Source organism: Poromitra crassiceps (genome assembly GCF_964638095.1).
Source record: "Poromitra crassiceps genome assembly, chromosome: 5".
NCBI classification, from domain to species: Eukaryota; Metazoa; Chordata; class Actinopteri; order Beryciformes; family Melamphaidae; genus Poromitra; species Poromitra crassiceps.
The window spans coordinates 20,859,267-20,880,918 of NC_139642.1; the positions used below are offsets into that span (position 1 = coordinate 20,859,267).

A 21,652-nucleotide genomic window follows, 5' to 3' on the forward strand; every position below is an offset into this window, starting at 1 on the left:
CACATCACATTCGTCATGATCAAAAGGAAAACTGTTCTCCACTGAAATAAAGACTGACTGACAAAAACATTCACACAGACATTAAAAAAACACTGAGCGATGTAGCGGAGGGACGCCTATTCTTCTAGGCTCTGGCTCTGGCTCTCTCTCTCTCTCTCTCCTCTCCTCTCTCCTCTCTCTCCTCTCACTCCTCCTCTCCCATTCCTCTCTCTCTCTCTCTCTCTCTCTTCTCTCTCTCTCTCTCTCTCTCTCTCTCTCCTCTCTCTCTCTCCTCTCTCTCTCTCTCTCTCTCTCTCTCTCTCTCTCATTCTCTCTCTCCTCTCTCTCTCTCTCTCTCTCTCTCTCTCTCCTCTCTCTCTCTCTCTCTCTCTCTCCTCCTCTCTCTCTCTCTCTCTCTCTCCTCTTCTCTCTCTCTACATAGACTCGTCATCAGTATTCAGCCAGTTAAGCAGGGCACGCTGTCATTCTAAGCAGAGTCTTGTATTGCGACATGCTTTCTGGTGTAATACTATGTTCATAAACTAGATTGACAGCCAAATTTAAAGGTGCCATACACCCGTAGAAAAAATGGCCATAATTGGCCAAAATCACTGACTCAATGATTATATTATGACTGAGCACAAAAACTCACTTTCTGGCTCGTCTCTCTGACATTAATTTCCGTCTATGGGATGGCCTTTCTTTTTACTCAAGATCTATTGTCTATTGTCTAGTATTTGTTTTCACTAATCACTGCGGCTTAACCCTGATGGCTAATGTACTGTGTGTGTGTGTATATATATATATATAGTAAAGGTAAAGTCCCACACCTGAGTGTGCGAAATCGTATTGGGAATCCTATGGTGATCTAACCCCCAATTCCAACCCTTTGATGCTGAGTGCCAAGCAGGGAGGCAAACGGGTCCCATTTTTATAGTCTTTGGTATGACTCGGCCGGGGATCGAACTCACAACCTCCCAGTCTCAGGGCGGACATTCAAACCACAAGGCCACTGGTATACATATATGTTTGTGCAATGCTTTGGACACCAAAAGAGGTCAATGATGCACCTTTAATTTGTGCTTAAAAATCCTGTCCTAATGTGCCAGTGTTGCTGCCAGATCAGAGTTACAGTAGCACGACTAACACCACCTATTGCATTGCTTACATGCTGTTTGCACAGTAGACTAACACCACCTATTGCATGCTTACATGCTGTTTGCACAGTAGGGGAGAGTGGGGTAAGGTGAGCCAGTGGAAAGGTGAGCCACCCCGCTAGCAATGATAAACACTATTCACCTTATGTAACCCCGCCCACTTGACCCGTTTGTGTTACAACTTCCAAAAACGCCGGCTGTTTATACCTGGTCAAAGCTATTAAAAGAACGGCTACGGGGATAAGCTCTGCCAAAGGAAGTGTATAAACACGGTTTGTGTTTACACTTCCTGTTAGCTTCTCAAGCCAGACTGTCTCTTCTACATCAGGTGAATATGTGTCATAATATGTGTCATACGAGCAGACATTCAGGAAAAGATTTGCTGTCTCCGAGCTAATCTCCAGCAATTTGTCTGACATTGAAGGTTGGCATCGCTCCCGGCTATTTCTGCAACACAGGTTTGTCTCCTCTGCAGGAGGGAATGTGGGAATGTCACAGTCTCACTCAGGTACGTGCTGTTGATGAATGGGACACACACGCTACAGTATATGTTGACACGTTCTATCATTTTCGGTCGGAAGTTGCAATGGTACATTTGTAGATAAACGTGATTTTATGAGAAAAGATCGATTTTTGGCTGTCTGGGGGTTTCATTGGATTTTAATAAAATAAAGGCTTGGCTTTCATTCTGTGTCAAGATTACTGTGAAATTCAAACGCTAAATATAGTTTTGAAGCTCATAAAAGGTAGAGTGACAAGCAGACCCACTAGTTTGTCAACACGGATCCCATTCCTCCTGTTGCCGGGTTTGCAGTTTTTAATGTATTTTGTTTTGTTTTGTTATATTTGGGCCTAGTTTCATTGATCATTGGGCTGGTTGCACTGGAGAGTTTTGTCGCCAAGTACCTGGCAACACTTCACCCGCATGTACCTCTCTCCCCTTACTATGGGTTAGTCCACATTGTTGTAACAGGCATTTCTTAAAGGTCCCATTCCGTGCAAAAGCTGTTTTTACTTGTAAATGCATATATACTGCTGTCAGCCCTCCCTGTAATGAGTGGTCACACGCTCAGAACTGCCACAGTTGGATTTGTCCCTATCCAGCGTCCCTCTGCAGTCTCCTCCAAGCCACACCCCCAAACGCTTCGTTTGCCCAGAGGGGAATCTGGGGGAATCGGGACGTCACTAGCTTCCTCCTGCATACTGCGCGGGTCTCTCTCACACAAGCTACCTGCACCATTTAGTCTATAGCCACAAAATTAACACTTCTAGCTGGAGCGACGCCAACTGTACGTGATCCAGCAACTGCAGAGGTGCATTCGGTAAGTCTAGGCATTTTGAGATGTCCTCTTTAGCGTAGTACCGTTTAGTTAACGATAACTCGCAACCTAGCGTGCTGGTCCACAGACGCTAATCTGATTGGCCGCTGGGAGCCTGGGGCGGGCTCTCCCTCAGCGGCCAATGGGAACTGTTAGTTCTGAATATATTATAGAAACAGGCCATTCTTGGAAAGCGACCAGAAGAGGGAGTGAGAACTCCGTCACAACAAACGGGTTTGCTATATTTTCGACAGATTAATCCAGAATCATGTTTTATGGACCAGAGACACACGTTTTTAAGAGGTTACAGCTGCACGAATTGGGACCTTTAAAGGAGTACCCACAAAATGCGTCTGTAGTTCTTCTCCTGGTACACCTGGTTGATGACATAGGTGGTGAAGACGTGGAAGTGCTCTACAGCGTGGTGGTGGACAATGTCACATACGTCCGACATCTGGATGGACTGCTCAATTCGGTTCTCCAGGTCCATCAGGAACCTAAGAATATTGAGACATCATCATCCAGGGTCATACAGCCGAAGGTCGTTTCCTTGACGACACAGTTGAAAAATATGATTAGACTTCCAATCGCTGACACGTTTTAAAGGGTTAGCCCAAACCTTTCGCTGGCTTTCATGACTTCCTCGATGTTGGAGAAGAGAAAGTGCATGTCGGATTGGGTGAGAGTGTTGAACAAAACAGGGTTACGAAGGAAGTGAGTCTCTAAAATCTCCAAACTCTTGTAGTAGGAGGCCTCTGATGTCACCAACTCAAACATGGCCTAGAGAAGAAGAATGGGTCACAAGGTCATATAAATACAAGAGAAGAAGAATGGGTCACAAGGTCATATAAATACAAGAGAAGAAGAATGGGTCACAAGGTCATATAAATACAAGAGAAGAAGAATGGGTCACAAGGTCATATAAATACAAGAGAAGAAGAATGGGTCACAAGGTCATATAAATACAAGAGAAGAAGAATGGGTCACAAGGTCATTTAAATACACTTTCCAGCAGGACAGGGTGCATATCATCCTGACTGGCTCCAATGCCTAACGGCCGGGACACACATCTTGCGTCTGCTGTGCGTCTGCGTGGCGTTACCTGTTGATTTTCATTTCGGCGCCCATGTTAACAGGTTACAGCAGCCACACCACCGGCATGAGACGCGCATCTCAGGCGTGTGTCTTGCGAGGCGTGACACGCGCGTCATCTAGAGAATAGAAGCGACGCCTATTTTTTCTGCTTACCGCGTGCGTGTCTCTACACAAATAGACATTAAAATGATATTTTACAGGGGCAGCCGCAGCCAATCAAGGCTCGTTTTGATTTGAGACGGGAGGATGAGCTCACAGCTGCAGTTCTCCTGCCCTCTGAAAACCACATACAGTACATAGGCTACAACGTGGCTTCGTTCCTCCCCTCCCCACACCCACACACACACACACACACACACAAACAAATCAATACTGCCTCGATTATGAAGTGAGCCCAAGCGATCTTCAGTTAAAATCATCATTGTATTGTTTATAGCAAATTTAATAAAAGGTAAACTCTATAGGAAGAGAGTTGGCAGACAGACAGCAGCAGCCACGCTGCCTGTGTGGATGCCGCGGGCGTGCCAGCCGCAGCCATCACGCCACGTACATGCACTAGGTAGGTAGACGCAAGATGTGTGTCCCGGCCGTAAAACCCTGTTACCAGTTACTGTGAACCAACTATGATATATCATAATACACACGCATGCACGCAAAAACGCACACACACGCACGCAGAAACACACGCACGCACACACGTACGCACGCGCGCGCGCACACACACACACACACACACACACACACACACACACACGCACACACAGGTTGATGATTGGCCAAATCAAATATTGATGGATTAGCCTGATATCGGACTGAATTGTCTCAACTTGTTACATTCCATTTCCAAAACTCAACTCAGTGGAGTGGGCACATTTGAAAATTGCAATATGGTCCAGTACGGTACATTACTGTACTGTACTGTACATTACATTACAGTACAGTACAGTACAGTACATTACTGTACAGTACATTACAGTACATTACAGTACATTACTGTACAGTACAGTAGCCTACTGTAGTGTACTGTACAGTACTGTACTGTACATTACATTACTGTACAGTACAGTACAGTACATTACTGTACAGTACATTACAGTACATTACTGTACAGTACAGTACTGTAGTGTACTGTACATTACTGTACTGTACATTAATGTACTGTACTGTACTGTACATTAATGTACTGTACTGTACTGTACAGTAATGTACTGTAGTGTACTGTACAGTACAGTACATGACTGTATGTGCAACTAAGAAAAGGCATCTTATGACAAAAGTAATGTCATATCATTGTATTGTTGTATCAGCATCTTTGCCCTGGAAAAGTGTCACAGGTTCTTTCCTCGCCCGCGCTGCAGCAGCACAGTGAGATCTGATATCAGGGCGTGATTGAAGCAAAGTGCACATTGGACAGGAAGATAATGATTATAGTTGAGAAAATACACATATGGATTCACCTCATTCAATGGAAAGGAAGTGTTGGGTTGTAGAGATTGTACAACTCCATCACAGAGAATGGGGACATCTTGAAGCAATTCCTTCCATTGAATGAGGTGATTCATAGTAGATCGGGTGAGGTGACTGCAAATAGCAAGAAGTAACGCCGCTTGATTCTACGTTTCCTTTAGAGGGGTAAATATCTTTCTATTTGACTTGATCTGATTCCTTTATGGAATGCATTTTGCTTGTTGTTTTCTTTTGCATGAACCTTATCTTTTTCACTTTGTCATATTTTTGTTTCTCTCTGCTGTTTTGTTTTATCTCTTTTATGTCAAGTATTTTGAATTGCTCTGTGTAAGAAATGTGTTCTACAAATAAACTTGCCTTGTCTTGTCTTGCGTTGCTGCTGTGCCCATTTACTATTTTGGTGACTCGCCCTGAACTTGAACGTGCCGAGTTAGATTGTTGCAAAATAAGGACCCAAACTTCTGTGCTTTTGTGCACAGCTAACTGGTTGGCTGTGTCTTGGTAGGCTATCTAACTGGTTGGCTGTATCTTGGTAGACTAACTGGTTGGCTGTATCTTGGTAGGCTATCTAACTGGTTGGCTGTGTCTTGGTAGGCTATCTAACTGGTTGGCTGTGTCTTGGTAGGCTATCTAACTGGTTGGCTGTATCTTGGTAGGCTAGCTAACTGGTTGGCTGTATCTTGGTAGGCTATCTAACTGGTTGGCTGTGTCTTGGTAGGCTATCTAACTGTTTGGCTGTATCTTGGTAGGCTATCTAACTGTTTGGCTGTATCTTGGTAGGCTATCTAACTGGTTGGCTGTGTCTTGGTAGGCTATCTAACTGGTTGGCTGTATCTTGTTAGGCTATCTAACTGGTTGGCTGTATCTTGGTAGGCTAGCTAACTGTTTGGCTGTATCTTGGTAGGCTATCTAACTGGTTGGCTGTATCTTGTTAGGCTATCTAACTGGTTGGCTGTATCTTGGTAGGCTAGCTAACTGTTTGGCTGTATCTTGGTAGGCTATCTAACTGGTTGGCTGTATCTTGGTAGGCTATCTAACTGGTTGGCTGTATCTTGTTAGGCTATCTAACTGGTTGGCTGTGTCTTGGTAGGCTATCTAACTGTTTGGCTGTATCTTGGTAGGCTATCTAACTGTTTGGCTGTATCTTGGTAGGCTAGCTAACTGGTTGGCTGTATCTTGGTAAGCTATCTAACTGTTTGGCTGTATCTTGGTAGACTAACTGTTTGGCTGTATCTTGGTAGGCTATCTAACTGTTTGGCTGTATCTTGGTAGGCTAGCTAACTGGTTGGCTGTATCTTGTTAGGCTAGCTAACTGGTTGGCTGTGTCTTGGTAGGCTAGCTAACTGTTTGGCTGTATCTTGGTAGGCTAGCTAACTGGTTGGCTGTATCTTGGTAGACTAACTGTTTGGCTGTATCTTGGTAGGCTATCTAACTGGTTGGCTGTGTCTTGGTAGGCTATCTAACTGTTTGGCTGTATCTTGGTAGGCTAGCTAACTGGTTGGCTGTATCTTGGTAGATTAACTGTTTGGCTGTATCTTGGTAGGCTAGCTAACTGGTTGGCTGTATCTTGGTAGACTAACTGTTTGGCTGTATCTTGGTAGGCTATCTAACTGGTTGGCTGTGTCTTGGTAGGCTATCTAACTGTTTGGCTGTATCTTGGTAGGCTAGCTAACTGGTTGGCTGTATCTTGGTAGATTAACTGTTTGGCTGTATCTTGGTAGGCTATCTAACTGGTTGGCTGTATCTTGGTAGGCTATCTAACTGGTTGGCTGTATCTTGGTAGGCTATCTAACTGGTTGGCTGTATCTTGGTAGGCTATCTAACTGTTTGGCTGTATCTTGGTAGGCTAGCTAACTGGTTGGCTGTATCTTGGTAGACTAACTGTTTGGCTGTATCTTGGTAGGCTATCTAACTGATTGGCTGTATCTTGGTAGGCTATCTAACTGGTTGGCTGTATCTTGTAAGGCTAGCTAACTGGTTGGCTGTATCTTGGTAGGCTAGCTAACTGGTTGGCTGTATCTTGGTAGGCTATCTAACCCGTTTGGCTGTATCTTGGTAGGCTATCTAACTGTTTGGCTGTATCTTGGTAGGCTATCTAACTGTTTGGCTGTATCTTGGTAGGCTATCTAACTGGTTGGCTGTATCTTGGTAGGCTATCTAACTGGTTGGCTGTATATTGGTAGGCTATCTAACTGTTTGGCTGTATCTTGGTAGACTAACTGTTTGGCTGTATCTTGGTAGGCTATCTAACTGGTTGGCTGTATCTTGTTAGGCTATCTAACTGGTTGGCTGTATCTTGGTAGGCTATCTAACTGTTTGGCTGTATCTTGGTAGGCTAGATAACTGGTTGGCTGTATCTTGGTAGACTAGCTAACTGGTTGGCTGTATCTTGGTAGACTAACTGTTTGGCTGTATCTTGGTAGGCTATCTAACTGGTTGGCTCTATCTTGGTAGGCTATCTAATTGGTTGGCTGTATCTTGGTAGGCTATCTAACTGGTTGGCTGTATCTTGGTAGGCTATCTAACTGGTTGGCTGTATCTTGGTAGGCTATCTAACTGTTTGGCCGTATCTTGGTAGGCTATCTAACTGTTTGGCTGTATCTTGGTAGGCTATTCCACACAGCTTCCAAGTTTAAACATTGCAAATCATCAGGGGTACAGTACAAGGCCGGCCGGTGACGTCCTGCGGACGCATCGGACACAGTGGTGCACACACACAGCAGGTAAGTATTGGCAATAGTGGTATTATTGTGCACATGTAAATGTAGCCAAATATGACTAATTGAATACAACCTAATTAATAACCTAAGTACAACAAACTAGACAATGGACTATATAATGGAAAGACATTTTGTTGTACTAGAAAGTTAGTTGCAACTGCACATGTGGTTACTGTGTGACTCAGTGTCTTCCAAATTCAAACTGTCAGTGTGTGTCTGGTGGAACTGGGGGCCCCTCCACCCTCGCAGACACAGCCTCTCATCACTCAGCTCTCCACCCTCACAGACACACAGCTTTGTGGTCCATCTCACCTCCTGCATGATGATCTCCTTGTGCGGCAGCTGTGTGAGCAGGCCGCTGTGCTGCACCGCCTCCAGGTTCTGCCACAGGCTCAGGGAGCGCGCGCTGTTCCTCAGCTGCAGCTGTAAGGCTGGAGGGGACGTCACCCCCGAGCTGCTGACCCCCGACGACCCCAAGCCCACCGGGACCGCGTCGCGCCGCCGCCGCTGCTCGATCTCCTGCTGCTTGGAGGTGTCCCGGTACTCCTGGTACAGGAAGGCTGGAGGGACAAAAAAGTAGAAGGACGCATGAGGATATTCTTTGGGGACACAGGGGTCACCGCTGTGCCGCTGACAATGCCGTTCTATCACATCGTATCATCTTGTATTTTAGAATATCATATCTATGATGTGTTATTACACATGCAACCGCCTTGATTTGCTGGCTGATGTTTGAGGGCCCATCAGAGATCCATGGCAGATTCAACAAAGTTCGCCCAAAAATGCAATGGACTGGTGGAATTCTTTAGTCCACTAAACAGTCCTGGAGTTTCATAGCAAAACACTGCTGCAACATTCCCCTCATGAAAAGACAGTATCTCCACCTTTAGCAATGTGGCTAAGTGACGATGAGCTAAAAACTGAGTGTAAATGAGGTCTTTTTATCTCTTTGCATCTCGGGGCTTGTGGAGACTTGGATTACGCCAGACGAGCAGTATGGAGCATTTTTGTTGGTCACCTTCCACTTCAGTTGGTTAGGTCGAGAATGCTGCAACAGTGTTTTGCTGAGAAACAAAATGTCAGCTGTCCTTCCATCAGCATGGGGGGCAGAGTAGATAATGACTGAATTTTCAATTTCTTGGGTGAACTTATCCTACTTAAACTGAACTGAACATAACTTACTTATACCAATCCAACCTCTTAATAAACCATATAGATGGCCTTAATTTCTCTAAAGAAATGTCCCTTATAGTGTCACAAAGTTCATGTCTTTGGTATGGCAGCCGGCTGGGATCAGTTTGGGAGAAGCAATTCAAGGTATTGTATCGTATCGTATCGTATCGTATCGTATCGTATCGTATCGTATCGTATCGTATCGTACCATACCGTAGCTCCATTGTACCGTATCATACATCGAATTACAGCTGTGGAGAGAATTTAGAAGTTGTAATACCGCCCTCAAGATTTAGGGGGCACTATCTGCAGTAAACTGCTCTAATCTAAGACTTCCTGTCTTAGGTAATATAGAGGTCTGAATGATGTTATTCTAGGCCAGTCCCCAGAGGCAAGGGTAGGAGGAAGGGGGCTGGACCAGAGCTCTGTTACTTTGCTTTTTGTATAAAAAAAAATAATAATAATAATAATACTTTTTAACTTCTAGTTTATTGGTCTTTATTATGTTAGAATCGTAATTTTACCACACAGCTCAGCAGTCATTCAAGAAATTAAAACATACTGCAGACTTGTGAAGAAGAAAATGGTGAAATGGATATTGGTTAGTTAGGGGCCCTTTACACGAGGACAGTTTCTGGAAGAAATGACACAATAGCGTTTCCTTCACACCTTTTCCTTCACACCTTCTCCCTGTTTACATGAGCGCTGTTGAATTTTTAAAACGCCGTAATGTACATGCCAGGTCACTAGGTGGCAGTGTGATCACCTTATTCTTTGCCCATACAAGGACGCTTCTGCATGACGTCATTTCGTAATCGTCTTTCCGCGGAAGTAGAGTACGCCTACCGCAGTCATTTAGACTTGCCAAAAAGCTTTTTTCAAGCTAAAAAAAACCCAAAACTGTTTTAAAGTTTTAATATTTGTCGGGTGAGAATGTAACATATATGTGAACAGTTTATCAGAATAACGCCTATTGGAAATCTTTAACGAGCAGCGAGGACCGGGAGCGCTGAGTGTGCTATCTGTCAAACCCTACTGTAGGCTACTGGCAGTGAGAAAACACCGTCGACGTGCTTTTGTAACTAACGTTAAATGCCGACCGGGTACAGCCATCGGCTCCTCGCAGCAGTAACGTTCTGAACATGTAACTGAAGTTGGCCGCAGTGTAGCTTAATTCTGAATGTTGCCAAACTTCATTCATACTGACGTTTTATTTGGTTGCCAACTCGCGCACGGCTATGGCATAATCGTGTGTGTCGCCTGTGCAGGCACGTCAGAGTTTCTGAAATGTGCCGTTCCAAAGCGATTACATGGAGCCCTCAGCGGGAAGCGTATCAAACAATTTCACTCTGGAGGGTGGTTTCAAAATGTGTCGTTTCCTAAGCGCGAATTCGCCGTCGCCGTCTAAAAGGGAGGCACTAACGATAAAATAATTCCCCGTTTCCATAGGAAACCGTCCTCGTGTAAAGCGCGAGTCTGAAGTGATCACCTCCATCAGCAGTGTTTCAGGTGAACGCGGGGAGAATGTTTGCACGGCGATAAGGAGGGAGGCTGCCTGCAGGGAACACTGGCTGCGTGTCGAGAGGGAAGGTGACTTTGAACAACAGGAGTCTGTTGCATAACCTCCCTCAGCCATATACTGCAGATTGCCTATAGGTGGGCGTAGAGCTGGACCGACAATTACATAAGCCACAGAGAAAGACACACACACACACACACACAAGAAGTGCAGAGGATAGAGATATTTCTACCCGATGAGCACTTTCAGAGTTTTTTCAGCCAATCCACACGTTTGTTTAGATTAGTCACATGGGCGCGCTGCCGCCTTCGGTGAATTTGAACTAATCTATGCAAATAAGCATTTTGCTGTGTACACAGCGAGCAGCGTGTATCCAAGAGGTCTGTCAACATAGCGAGGCTATCAGCTCTGAGAGGTGTTCAACCTTGACGGACGAGTCAGTGATAGACACAACACAATGGAAGCCTTATCAAGATGATTATTTCTTGGGCTGATAAACTGTTCTTAGAAATGTACGCGTGCACGTAGACTGTATGTAGACTATGTGTGCATATCAGGGATGCTGTATATGTATGTGTGTACATAGACTGTACGTAGACTATGTGTGTGCATATCAGGGATGCTGTATATGTATGTGTGTACATAGACTGTACGTAGACTATGTGTGTGCATATCAGGGATGCTGTATGTGTGTACAGTGTAGACTGTACGTAGACTATGTGTGTGTATATCAGGGATGCTGTATATTAGAGATGCGCGGATGAGCTTGTATGCCATCCTAATCCGCGTGTATGCATGAACCGTCCGCCCGCCATAAATCCGCGCAAATTATTTCATACTATTTATAGATCCGCGCCCGCCATGCACCCGACGCTAAAAACGCTATAAAAGGAGCGAACTTACGGTTTCTGCTGCCGTTGGTGCGATCGCTGCAGTCCAAGACTCCAAATAAACTTCCATGCTGTATTATGTCTTGTCCTCATGTAGTTTACTCGGCTAACGCTATAGCTTTAAGTTTAGCTTACTTGATTGCCTCATTGTATGGGAAAATACGAACGCGTCTTCTCTTCAAACACGTCTTCAGCGGAGATTCCTTTTTGAGGGTGACGTCATTGACCATATATGGGCGAAAAGTGGAGAGCACATGGCTGAATTGTTTGGTTTACGGCCGTGGGTCCTTTGGGGGATCTACAGTAGGCGATTAAGAATGTGCCTGACGAAAAATGTAGCTTAAAATACGTTCATAGACTAGAGAACGTAATTAATATTATTTTTCCTCATTAATGATACATTGTTTCAACCGCCCGCAACCCATCCGTTATTAATCAGAATGTTTATTTTTATGATCGGTCAGCGCGGTTATAACTGCGGCCTGCGCATCACTACTGTATATGTATGCGTGTACGTAGACTGTACGTAGACTATGTGTGTGCATATCAGGGATGCTGTATATGTATGCGTGTACGTAGACTGTACGCAGACTATGTGTGTGCATATCAGGGATGCTGTATATGTATGCGTGTACGTAGACTATGTGTGTGCATATCAGGGATGCTGTATATGTATGCGTGTACGTAGACTGTACGTAGAATATGTGTGCATATCAGGGATGCAGTATGTATGTGTGTACGTAGACTATGTGTGTGCATATCAGGGATGCTGTATATGTACTGTATGTGTGTACGTAGACTGTACGTAGACTATGTGTGTGAATATTAGGGATGCTGTATATGTATTCGTGTACTGTATGTAGACTGTACGTAGACTATATGTGTGCATATCAGGGATGCTGTATATGTATACGTGTACGTAGACTGTATGTAGACTATGTGTGTGAATATTAGGGATGCTGTATATGTATTTGTGTACGTAGACTGTACGTAGACTATGGGTGTGCATATCAGGGATGTTGTATATGTATGTGTGTACGTAGACTGTACGTAGACTATGTGTGTGCATATCAAGGATGTTGTATATGTATGCGTGTAGGTAGACTGTACGTAGACTATGGGTGTGCATATCAGGGATGCTGCATATGTATGCGTGTACGTAGACTGTACATAGACAATTATGTGTGTGCATATCAGGGATGCTGTATATGTATGCGTGTACGTAGACTGTACGTAGACTATGTGTGTGCATATCAGGGATGCTGTATATGTATGCGTGTACGTAGACTGTACGTAGACTATGTGTGTGCATATCAGGGATGCTGTATATGTATGCGTGTACGTAGACTGTACATAGACAATTATGTGTGTGCATATCAGGGATGCTGTATATGTATGCGTGTACGTAGACTGTACGTAGACTATGTGTGTGCATATCAGGGATGCTGTATATGTATGCGTGTAGGTAGACTGTACGTAGACTATGGGTGTGCATATCAGGGATGCTGCATATGTATGCGTGTAGGTAGACTGTACGTAGACTATGGGTGTGCATATCAGGGATGCTGCATATGTATGCGTGTAGGTAGACTGTACGTAGACTATGGGTGTGCATATCAGGGATGCTGCATATGTATGCGTGTACGTAGACTGTACGTAGACTATGTGTGTGCATATCAGGGATGCTGTATATGTATGCGTGTAGGTAGACTGTACGTAGACTATGGGTGTGCATATCAGGGATGCTGCATATGTATGCGTGTACGTAGACTGTACGTAGACTATGTGTGTGCATATCAGGGATGCTGTATATGTATGCGTGTACGTAGACTGTACATAGACAATTATGTGTGTGCATATCAGGGATGCTGTATATGTATGCGTGTACGTAGACTGTACGTAGACTATGTGTGTGCATATCAGGGATGCTGTATATGTATGCGTGTAGGTAGACTGTACGTAGACTATGGGTGTGCATATCAGGGATGCTGCATATGTATGCGTGTAGGTAGACTGTACGTAGACTATGGGTGTGCATATCAGGGATGCTGCATATGTATGCGTGTACGTAGACTGTACATAGACAATTATGTGCGTGCATATCAGGGATGCTGCATATGTATGCGTGTACGTAGACTGTACATAGACAATTATGTGTGTGCATATCAGGGATGCTGCATATGTATGCGTGTACGTAGACTGTACATAGACAATTATGTGCGTGCATATCAGGGATGCTGCATATGTATGCGTGTACGTAGACTGTACATAGACAATTATGTGCGTGCATATCAGGGATGCTGCATATGTATGCGTGTACGTAGACTGTACATAGACAATTATGTGCGTGCATATCAGGGATGCTGTATATGTATGCGTGTACGTAGACTGTACGTAGACAATTATGTGTGTGCATATCAGGGATGCTGTATATGTATGCGTGTACGTAGACTGTACATAGACAATTATGTGCGTGCATATCAGGGATGCTGTATATGTGAAGAAGAGCCGATGATTTTACAGCAACAGCTCTGGAGGTGGTGGAGTGGGTGGAATACACATGCTGCCTTCACACTGCTTGACTCGCTGCGTTTCTATTGGCTATTATTTCCTCACAATGCATTTCTATTGGCTATTATTTCCTCACAATGCATTTCTATTGGCTATTATTTCCTCACAATGCGTTTCTATTGGCTAACTATTATTTCCTCACCAATGTTTTTGACGATGTTGAGGCTGTGGCAGATTGTCTCCATTTTCCTTTGAGAGCTCTCTCCATTGCCCACCAACCTGAGGAGAAAGAACGATAGATAGATAGATAGATAGATAGATAGATAGATAGATAGATAGATAGATAGATAGATAGATAGATAGATAGATAGATAGATAGATAGATGATAGATAGATAGATAGATAGATAGATAGATAGATAGATAGATGATAGATAGATAGATAGATAGATAGATAGATGATAGATAAATAGATAGATAGATAGATAGATAGATAGATAGATAGATAGATAGATCAAAAATATTGAGTTTCTCTGGCTGCAAAGAGTAAGCAACATTTTAACCACCTCTCACTTCAATGTGATGATTAATTTTCCTCTGAAAACATGATAACATCATATCATTGGCACAGACGCAATGATAAAATCTTGCATCAAATGTGCCAAAGTGTGAAAACAAGCTCTTAGGCATATCTGATCAAAATCAACATCATCCATTTCAGTCATTACAAACCTCTCCATCACCCGTTTACTAAGAATAATGTCCAGTGTTTATTGCTGCACTGGCTGCACCAGCAGCACCCAACCCAGGATGTTGCTCCTTTCTCTTCCTGCAACATTTTGTGTGACAGAAGTCACAGGAGCCTTGCAAAGAGGCAGCATCATTTTCTGCTTCAATCTGTTACATTACATTACATTACATTATATTACATTACATTACATTACATTACGTCATTTGGCAGATGCTTTTATCCAAAGCGACTTACAATAACACATTTTTGTCAGCAATAGAGCAATCAACTATGCAACACAGTCTATGACAACTAGAACTTCTGAAGGAATAGTGGTAAAAGTTTAGCTTTTTTTTTAGAGAGAGAGAGAGAGAGAGAACCCTGCAGCCTGTAGCAAAGCAACCCTGTAGGCATCCTGTAGTGCCATACAGGTCTAGAGGAGTGGCTATAAAACACAAATAGGTGGAGATTCACAAATATGTTTCCATTTAAAAATGCTAAGTGGACGTATGTGCAAAATGATAATATACGCGTTACAAATGAGAAGGATCTATGACTGGGGAATTAGAGGCACAGATTTACAAAACCACATTTATTTGTGCATTGTGTTTTTTTTTAACGAGTTGTGAATAATAAATATGAGTCTGTATTAACACCACACCTTTCCCCCCCCCCATGTCATCTCACCTGAGGTTGATGCCGTTTGGGTCTGCCACCTCACAGCTGGAGCGCTGCGAGCCCCTGGCCTCTCCCCTGGCCTCTCCCCGGGCCTCTCCCTTGGCCTCTCCCCGGGCCTCCTGCATGCTGCAGGCGACGGCCGTGCGCTCAGACAGCCTCTCCATGTCTGGGCTGTGGATGGCGTGCGTCCGGTACGTGAGCATGTCCGCCGCAGTCCCTCCGTACTGACCGTTAGAAGCAGCAGAGATGTCTGCAGATATGTCTCCTCCTCCTCTTCCTCCTCCTCTTCCTCCTCCTCCTCCTCCTCTCCTATCTACAGCCTCCCCAGAAGGTGCGTGCCGGCTGCCGGGCTCACCATTGCCTGGCAACGCAGCTCGGGAATGGTGGGGTTGCGGTGAAGCTGGTGGGCTAGATTTGACAGCAAAACAGACACACACACACACACACACACACACACACACACACTTCAGAATCTCAGGAGATGTATTTTTCCTTTCCATGTGAAGCAGGAGTTAATGTTCTGAAGTGTCCTCAAAGGCATAATCATTGACTGACTCTGTCATGCAGGATAGTAACAAATAAACTGCCATGGTAAGTCTAAAGGTGTTTGTTGTCATATTGTTTTTTTGACTCACAGAACTTGAATGGATAAAATGCTCCTTCCACTGTTGGCCTTGGTAAGAGGCGCTAGTACAGCATAGAATGGCCATTATGGAATTGTAAGAGTTAGTTGCTATGGTGACAAGGCAAGTCATTAATGTCTGTTACACCAGCCTGTTCTCTTCAGTCTGATTCAAATAACATGGCTTTCCACTTTCAAATTGCGTGCAGTGCAGGGCGTTCATCCAGGTAGTGCAGTGGTAGACTAAGATTCCCTGCCTACCAACACGAGGGCCGCGGGTTCGAGCCCCCATGTTACATCCGGCTTGGTCGGGGCGCCCGTCCATACAGGCACAATTGGCCCTGTTTGTGCGTGGGAAGCTGATTTAAGGGTAGGCCTATATAGAGCTCAACAGTCACATGACATCCTTTGCCCCCGGAATTGAGTTTCACATTCATTTTCTCCATAGACATTTAGAAAAATCCTTATATAACGAGTTTTAAGGCTGGAACCAAGCCAAACCGTGACCTACTGAATCGTGAGTGACCACAAAACATTTCAGTTGGAGCAAAAACAAACAAACAAACAAAATAAATGGTACGCTATACTCTTCCGGTCTCCTAAATCATGGTCACCTCCCCCCTTGAAGTGTTGAAGTGCTGACCGTGCAAGCTAACTTGAGCTATCGTGAGTTCCGAAACTGAATAAACACCGCATAGCCTATATAAACACAAAACTGACCCTTGTTAGCTGAAGAAAATATTTTTTCCAACCACGGATCATCCGTGCTACATCCGTGATGGATGTAGCTACTACATCTGCGAATTTCACATGTAGCTTTAGCTAATCGCTCCCTGCTAACGTGAGCGCCTGTTGCCAAATCTCGTGAGAGTGTGTTGCTGAGACAGAGACAAGTCTCCAACAAAGTACATTCTCCTGAGTTGCCTGCCTGTCTGAAAAATGTATTTTGAGTGTCAGAAAGTTCAGAATATTTATATTTATATATTTATTTATTTATTTTATATATATATTTATATATTTTTACTTTTTACGTTGACTCATCCCATTGACTCCAATAGACTCGGGACCTGCTGCTAGTCTCCTAAAGCCAATGACACACCAATCAAGCATGATCTAACAACTGCCAACAAGAATGTTGGAGAACGTTTGATTGGTGTGACCAAACATCTCCAAACAAGGACAGGCAGCCGCCATGGCACACCAAACAAACATCTCCGTTTGTCCGGGTTTGTCCATGTTTGTTGTAGAGTGTTTGATTGGTGTGCAATGGACTTAAAGGGGCGTGGCAGTGCCGAAACCCACGTGACACACATACTCATACGTCATAGAAATGACTGGAAGTTGAGCAATCTATAGTCCATTACCTCTGGCTGGGCACACCTCTATAGAGAGGCAAAGTGAACGTCACTTCCTGCTTTTCTCCCTGTACCAGCTGCTGAAAAAATATGAATGGCGGTGAACGGAGAATAGCGTTACTTTGCTGATCCCGTTTGAATTGTGCCACGGGGTGCCAACGTTAATTTTGATGATTTAAAACATAACTTTGCATGTCAAGAAAGTTGCAGTTTGTCGTTAAACTGTTGCACTATAAGTTATAAATCAGAAAGACTACATACACTGTCGCCCAAGTGACGTCACTTTCTCTACCGGCAAAGCTGAACATGCCACGAGCTTCCACGAGCTATGTCGTTTTTATACGAAACTAACCCCTACGTTTCAGTTTGACGACAAACTGTTTTAAATTGACAAAATTAACGTTGGTACCCCGTGGCACACGGGATCAAAAAAGTAATGTTATTCTCCGTTCACCGCCATTCATATTTTTCCCAGTGCTGGTACAGGGAGAAAGCAGGAAGTGACGTTTCACTTTGGCTCTCTATAGCCTACAACTATAAGCACAGTCTTCTACTGCTCGCCAGCAGAATTCAGACCAGCAACCTTAAGTCACAAAGCCTGGTCAGAAGTCAGTAGGCTAGTCTTACAATGGTGTGTTGGTGTGTGCTTACACGGTGCCTAAACAAAGCACCAACGTCCCTTGTGGAAGGTGTAGGCCTATCTCATTCTGGGCGTGTGTTTGTTCAGTATGAGGGCCGGCCAGTGGAGGCAGTGACGCTCACCGTCTAGCCTGGGGCGACACAGGTGATTTCTGGGGCAGAAGGGCGTTAAACGATCCTGCCCTGTTGGATGGACTGGTCTCCAAGCCAGCCCTGGGGGAACCTGGAGAGAGAGAGAGAGAGAGAGAGAGAGAGAGAGAGAGAGAGAGAGAGAGACAGAGACACAGAGAGAGAGAGAGAGAGAGAGAGAGAGAGAGAGAGAGAGAGAGAGAGAGACAGAGAGAGCGAGAGAGAGACAGAGACACAGAGAGACAGAGAGAGAGAGAGAGAGACAGAGAGAGACACACACAGAGAGACAGAGAGAGAGAGAGAGAGAGAGAGAGACAGAGAGAGCGAGAGAGAGACAGAGACACAGAGAGACAGAGAGAGAGACACACACAGAGAGACAGAGAGAGAGAGAGAGAGAGAGAGACACACACACAGAGACAGAGAGAGAGAGGGAGGGAGGGAGAGAGACAGAGAGAGAGAGAGACACACAGAGAGAGAGAGAGACACACAGAGAGAGACAGAGAGAGAGAGAGACACACACACACACACAGAGAGACAGAGAGAGAGAGAGAGAGACACAGAGAGAGAGAGAGAGAGAGAGAGACAGAGAGAGAGAGAGAGAGAGAGAGACAGAGAGAGAGAGAGGGAGAGCGAGGGATAGAGAAGCAGGGACCACAGGAAAGCACAAGGAAATGAAAGTGGCGTAGTCCCCAAGCAGTCATCATTAACATGGGTCACACATTGCATACAAATCTCACAAGTGCAGCCTACAGCATATGGCTGGCTCTCACACACACACACACACACACACACACACACACACACACACACACACACACACACACACACACACGGGGGGGGGGCACCTGTAGCCTCCTGAGTTTGGTTTGAGACTGTTCCTACAGAAGAATGTGTGTGTTCCTGTCCAGCAGATAACCATGAGGTTACCTACTGCGGGGCTACATCTTTGCCTTGCAGTGCTATTTGACTTTGAGTTTCTTCCCATTCACCTGAAAGTTGGTGTATGCATGATTTCTCTATTTGGGCTGGAATGAAGTCATTGTACTGAAAGGTACTCACAGACCTGATGTACTCACAGACCTGGTGTACTCACAGACCTGATGTACTCACAGACCTGATGTACACTACTCACAGACCTTGATGTACTCACAGACCTTGATGTACTCAAAGACCTGATGTACACTACTCACAGACCTTGATGTACTCACAGACCTTGATGTACTCACAGACCTGATGTACTCACAGACCTTGATGTACTCACAGACCTTGATGTACTCACAGACCTGATGTATTCAAAGACCTGATGTACTCACAGACATAATGTACAGCTAATGACTGAAAAGTACTCACAGACCTGATGTACTCACAGACCTGATGTACAGCTAAGTGAGCTAACCTGATGTTTGCTTAGCTCAAGGGAACTGACTTGTCACATTGAAGATACTCTACTTTCAATCATAATTTGTGTCTGATGGTCCGCACACACAAATGTGTGTGTGTGTGTGTGTGTGTGTGTGTGTGTGTGTGTGTGTGCGTGCGTGCGTGCGTGTGCGTGTGTGTCTTCATCTCCATCGCCATCTTTGGTGCTCAGTGCTAATTGCTGTGGTATTTGTGCACTGCTCTTTCCAAAGTTCACCTGTCAATCAAACAGTGTGTCCAGTACTGTGACATCTCTTTTCTTTTTTTCAGGCCCCGCTGGGATCAGAAGATGGAAAGGTCAGTCAGTCAGTCAGTCAGTCAGTCAGTCAGTCAGTCAGTCAGTCAGTCAGTCAGTCACTCACTCACCTACTCACTCACCCACTCAATCACTCACATTAGCCTTTATGCATGCTTTGTCTAATTGTCCTAAGGGGCTTCAGTTTCACTTTTTACAAATGTGTTGTGGTTTCTTCTGTCAGGCTCTGGTCAGAAAATCACTTAAGCTGTGTTCACACCAAGATATTTATTTTTCTCCCTGTCGCTCGATTCAACCCTTTGGAATCTCTCTGTCGCTGTGTTTAAATCGCTCCGCAAACCGGGAGTGCACTCCGCCCTCGGGCCGAGGTGTTCATACTCAGAGCTCGGAGAGAGGGAGAGACTCTCGGGCTGAGGTGTTCATACTCAGAGCTCGGAGAGAGGGAGAGACTATTTGTGCACAATTGGCAGCACCTGTGTCGGCCCGCTGATCGATGTGGGCGGGGTGCAGCGAGCTTGAGAAACGAGAGAGATCTTCACTGTCAAGAAACAAGCAGCACACAGCTCTAATGTTAGACAGGATGAAAACGCAAACAACACAACTGTGTTATAACCTGCCCTACAGTAACTCCACGGGGTGCAGTGCCGAATTTCGTGCAATTCACAGTCATAGTGCCACCTACACTAAAAGCGGTTTATCTCGGGAAGCGTTCCTCAGATCGACTTCAAAGTTGGTGGGTGTGCTGCTGGGAACCCGACAAAGTGCAGTGTCAAATTGCATGCAATTTGAGGGGGAGAGAGTAGGAGAGCATCATGTGTGAATGGGGAGAAGGAGGGGAGGGGAACGGGCACTGCACTAGTGGATATAAATGTAATAAGCTAAGGCAGTTTATGAATTCATCCACAATGGCTAGGCCATGACTTCACCAAAGCTTTTGAGAACAAAAGCAACCAACAGCCTCCAAATGGGCCCTCCAAGAAAGAACATCTCACCCTTCAGATGATCACAGAGCAGAGAGGGATTTACTGTATTCACTTAGCCTTCAAATCTCAAGTTTTAATGACTTGATTTACTACTGGGTAGTTTATAAATTTCCCCTGGCCTGGGGATCAATAACGTTTTATCTTAATGTATGATAATATATGAATTTATTTGTTGATTATACTTTGTACTAACCCTAATCTAAATATGCAAAGTATCTAACTAAAGTTATCAAATAAATGTAGTGTAAAAAGTACAATATTTGCCTCTGAATTGTAGTGAAGTAGAAGTATAACGTAGCATGAGATGGAAATACTCAAAAGTACATGGACACGTACCACAAAATTGCACTTAAGTTACTTCTTGAGTAAATGTGCTTAGTTACTTTCTGCCACTGTGATTGGGTAATAAAGTAGAAATGTTTCTTCCAAAACCCGAAACCTCGTGCCTAAGTTGTGGTGAGAGAACTTCCAGGGCCCAAGTGGCAACAACATGCCTACAACGGCAACATGTGATCCACAGAAGGCACTGGACCAGGTGTGTCTAAATGCTGATTTCATGCTTCTCTGCCTTTATTCCTCATTGTAGAGACAGTCAGAAATGTTGGTAGCACATAAGAATAGGAAGGACTGGATGACCTCAAGTCTAGAGGCCACCTGGTTATTTGTTTCCTTTACAATTCAGGTCATCATTGTATCCTTTGATTGTATTTGATCTCATTTTACAATGGACCGGTGTTTCACGAGTTCATTTTACAATGCTTTTCTGTTTAGCTAGGGTGGCTGATTCTGTTTGTCTACTAGTCATATATAAAGGAATCAGTCTGATCCCACTCCTTAAGGCCGATCCCAGACACCGGGCAAAGTCTAACCTGGAACATTATTATTGCATTTTGCTGTGGCCATAGGAATGGGCTGCAACGTACTTGGGTTGATAGAAGTGGAAAAACCTACCAAAACCTCATCAATAACAATAAGACAATAAGGTCAAATGAATTACAACTGACATGCTATA

General features: G+C 44.5%; 1 protein-coding gene across 1 annotated transcript in view; it reads right to left on the reverse strand.

Annotated features, from left to right (window-relative positions):
- LOC310777349 (uncharacterized protein) overlaps positions 1 to 21,652 on the reverse strand; it is a gene marked incomplete at its 3' end in the record, with an annotated part of 32,009 nt that overhangs the window by 6,951 nt on the left and 3,406 nt on the right. The window contains exons 2-8 of the mRNA XM_083637684.1: positions 17,977 to 18,076; positions 15,247 to 15,645; positions 14,033 to 14,109; positions 8,050 to 8,297; positions 3,075 to 3,235; positions 2,796 to 2,952; positions 1,554 to 1,605 (exon numbers count right to left, since the gene is read on the reverse strand). Coding sequence (XP_083493810.1) covers positions 1,554 to 1,605; positions 2,796 to 2,952; positions 3,075 to 3,235; positions 8,050 to 8,297; positions 14,033 to 14,109; positions 15,247 to 15,645; positions 17,977 to 18,076 — 1,194 coding nt within the window. The remainder of the gene's footprint in view (positions 1 to 1,553; positions 1,606 to 2,795; positions 2,953 to 3,074; positions 3,236 to 8,049; positions 8,298 to 14,032; positions 14,110 to 15,246; positions 15,646 to 17,976; positions 18,077 to 21,652) is intronic.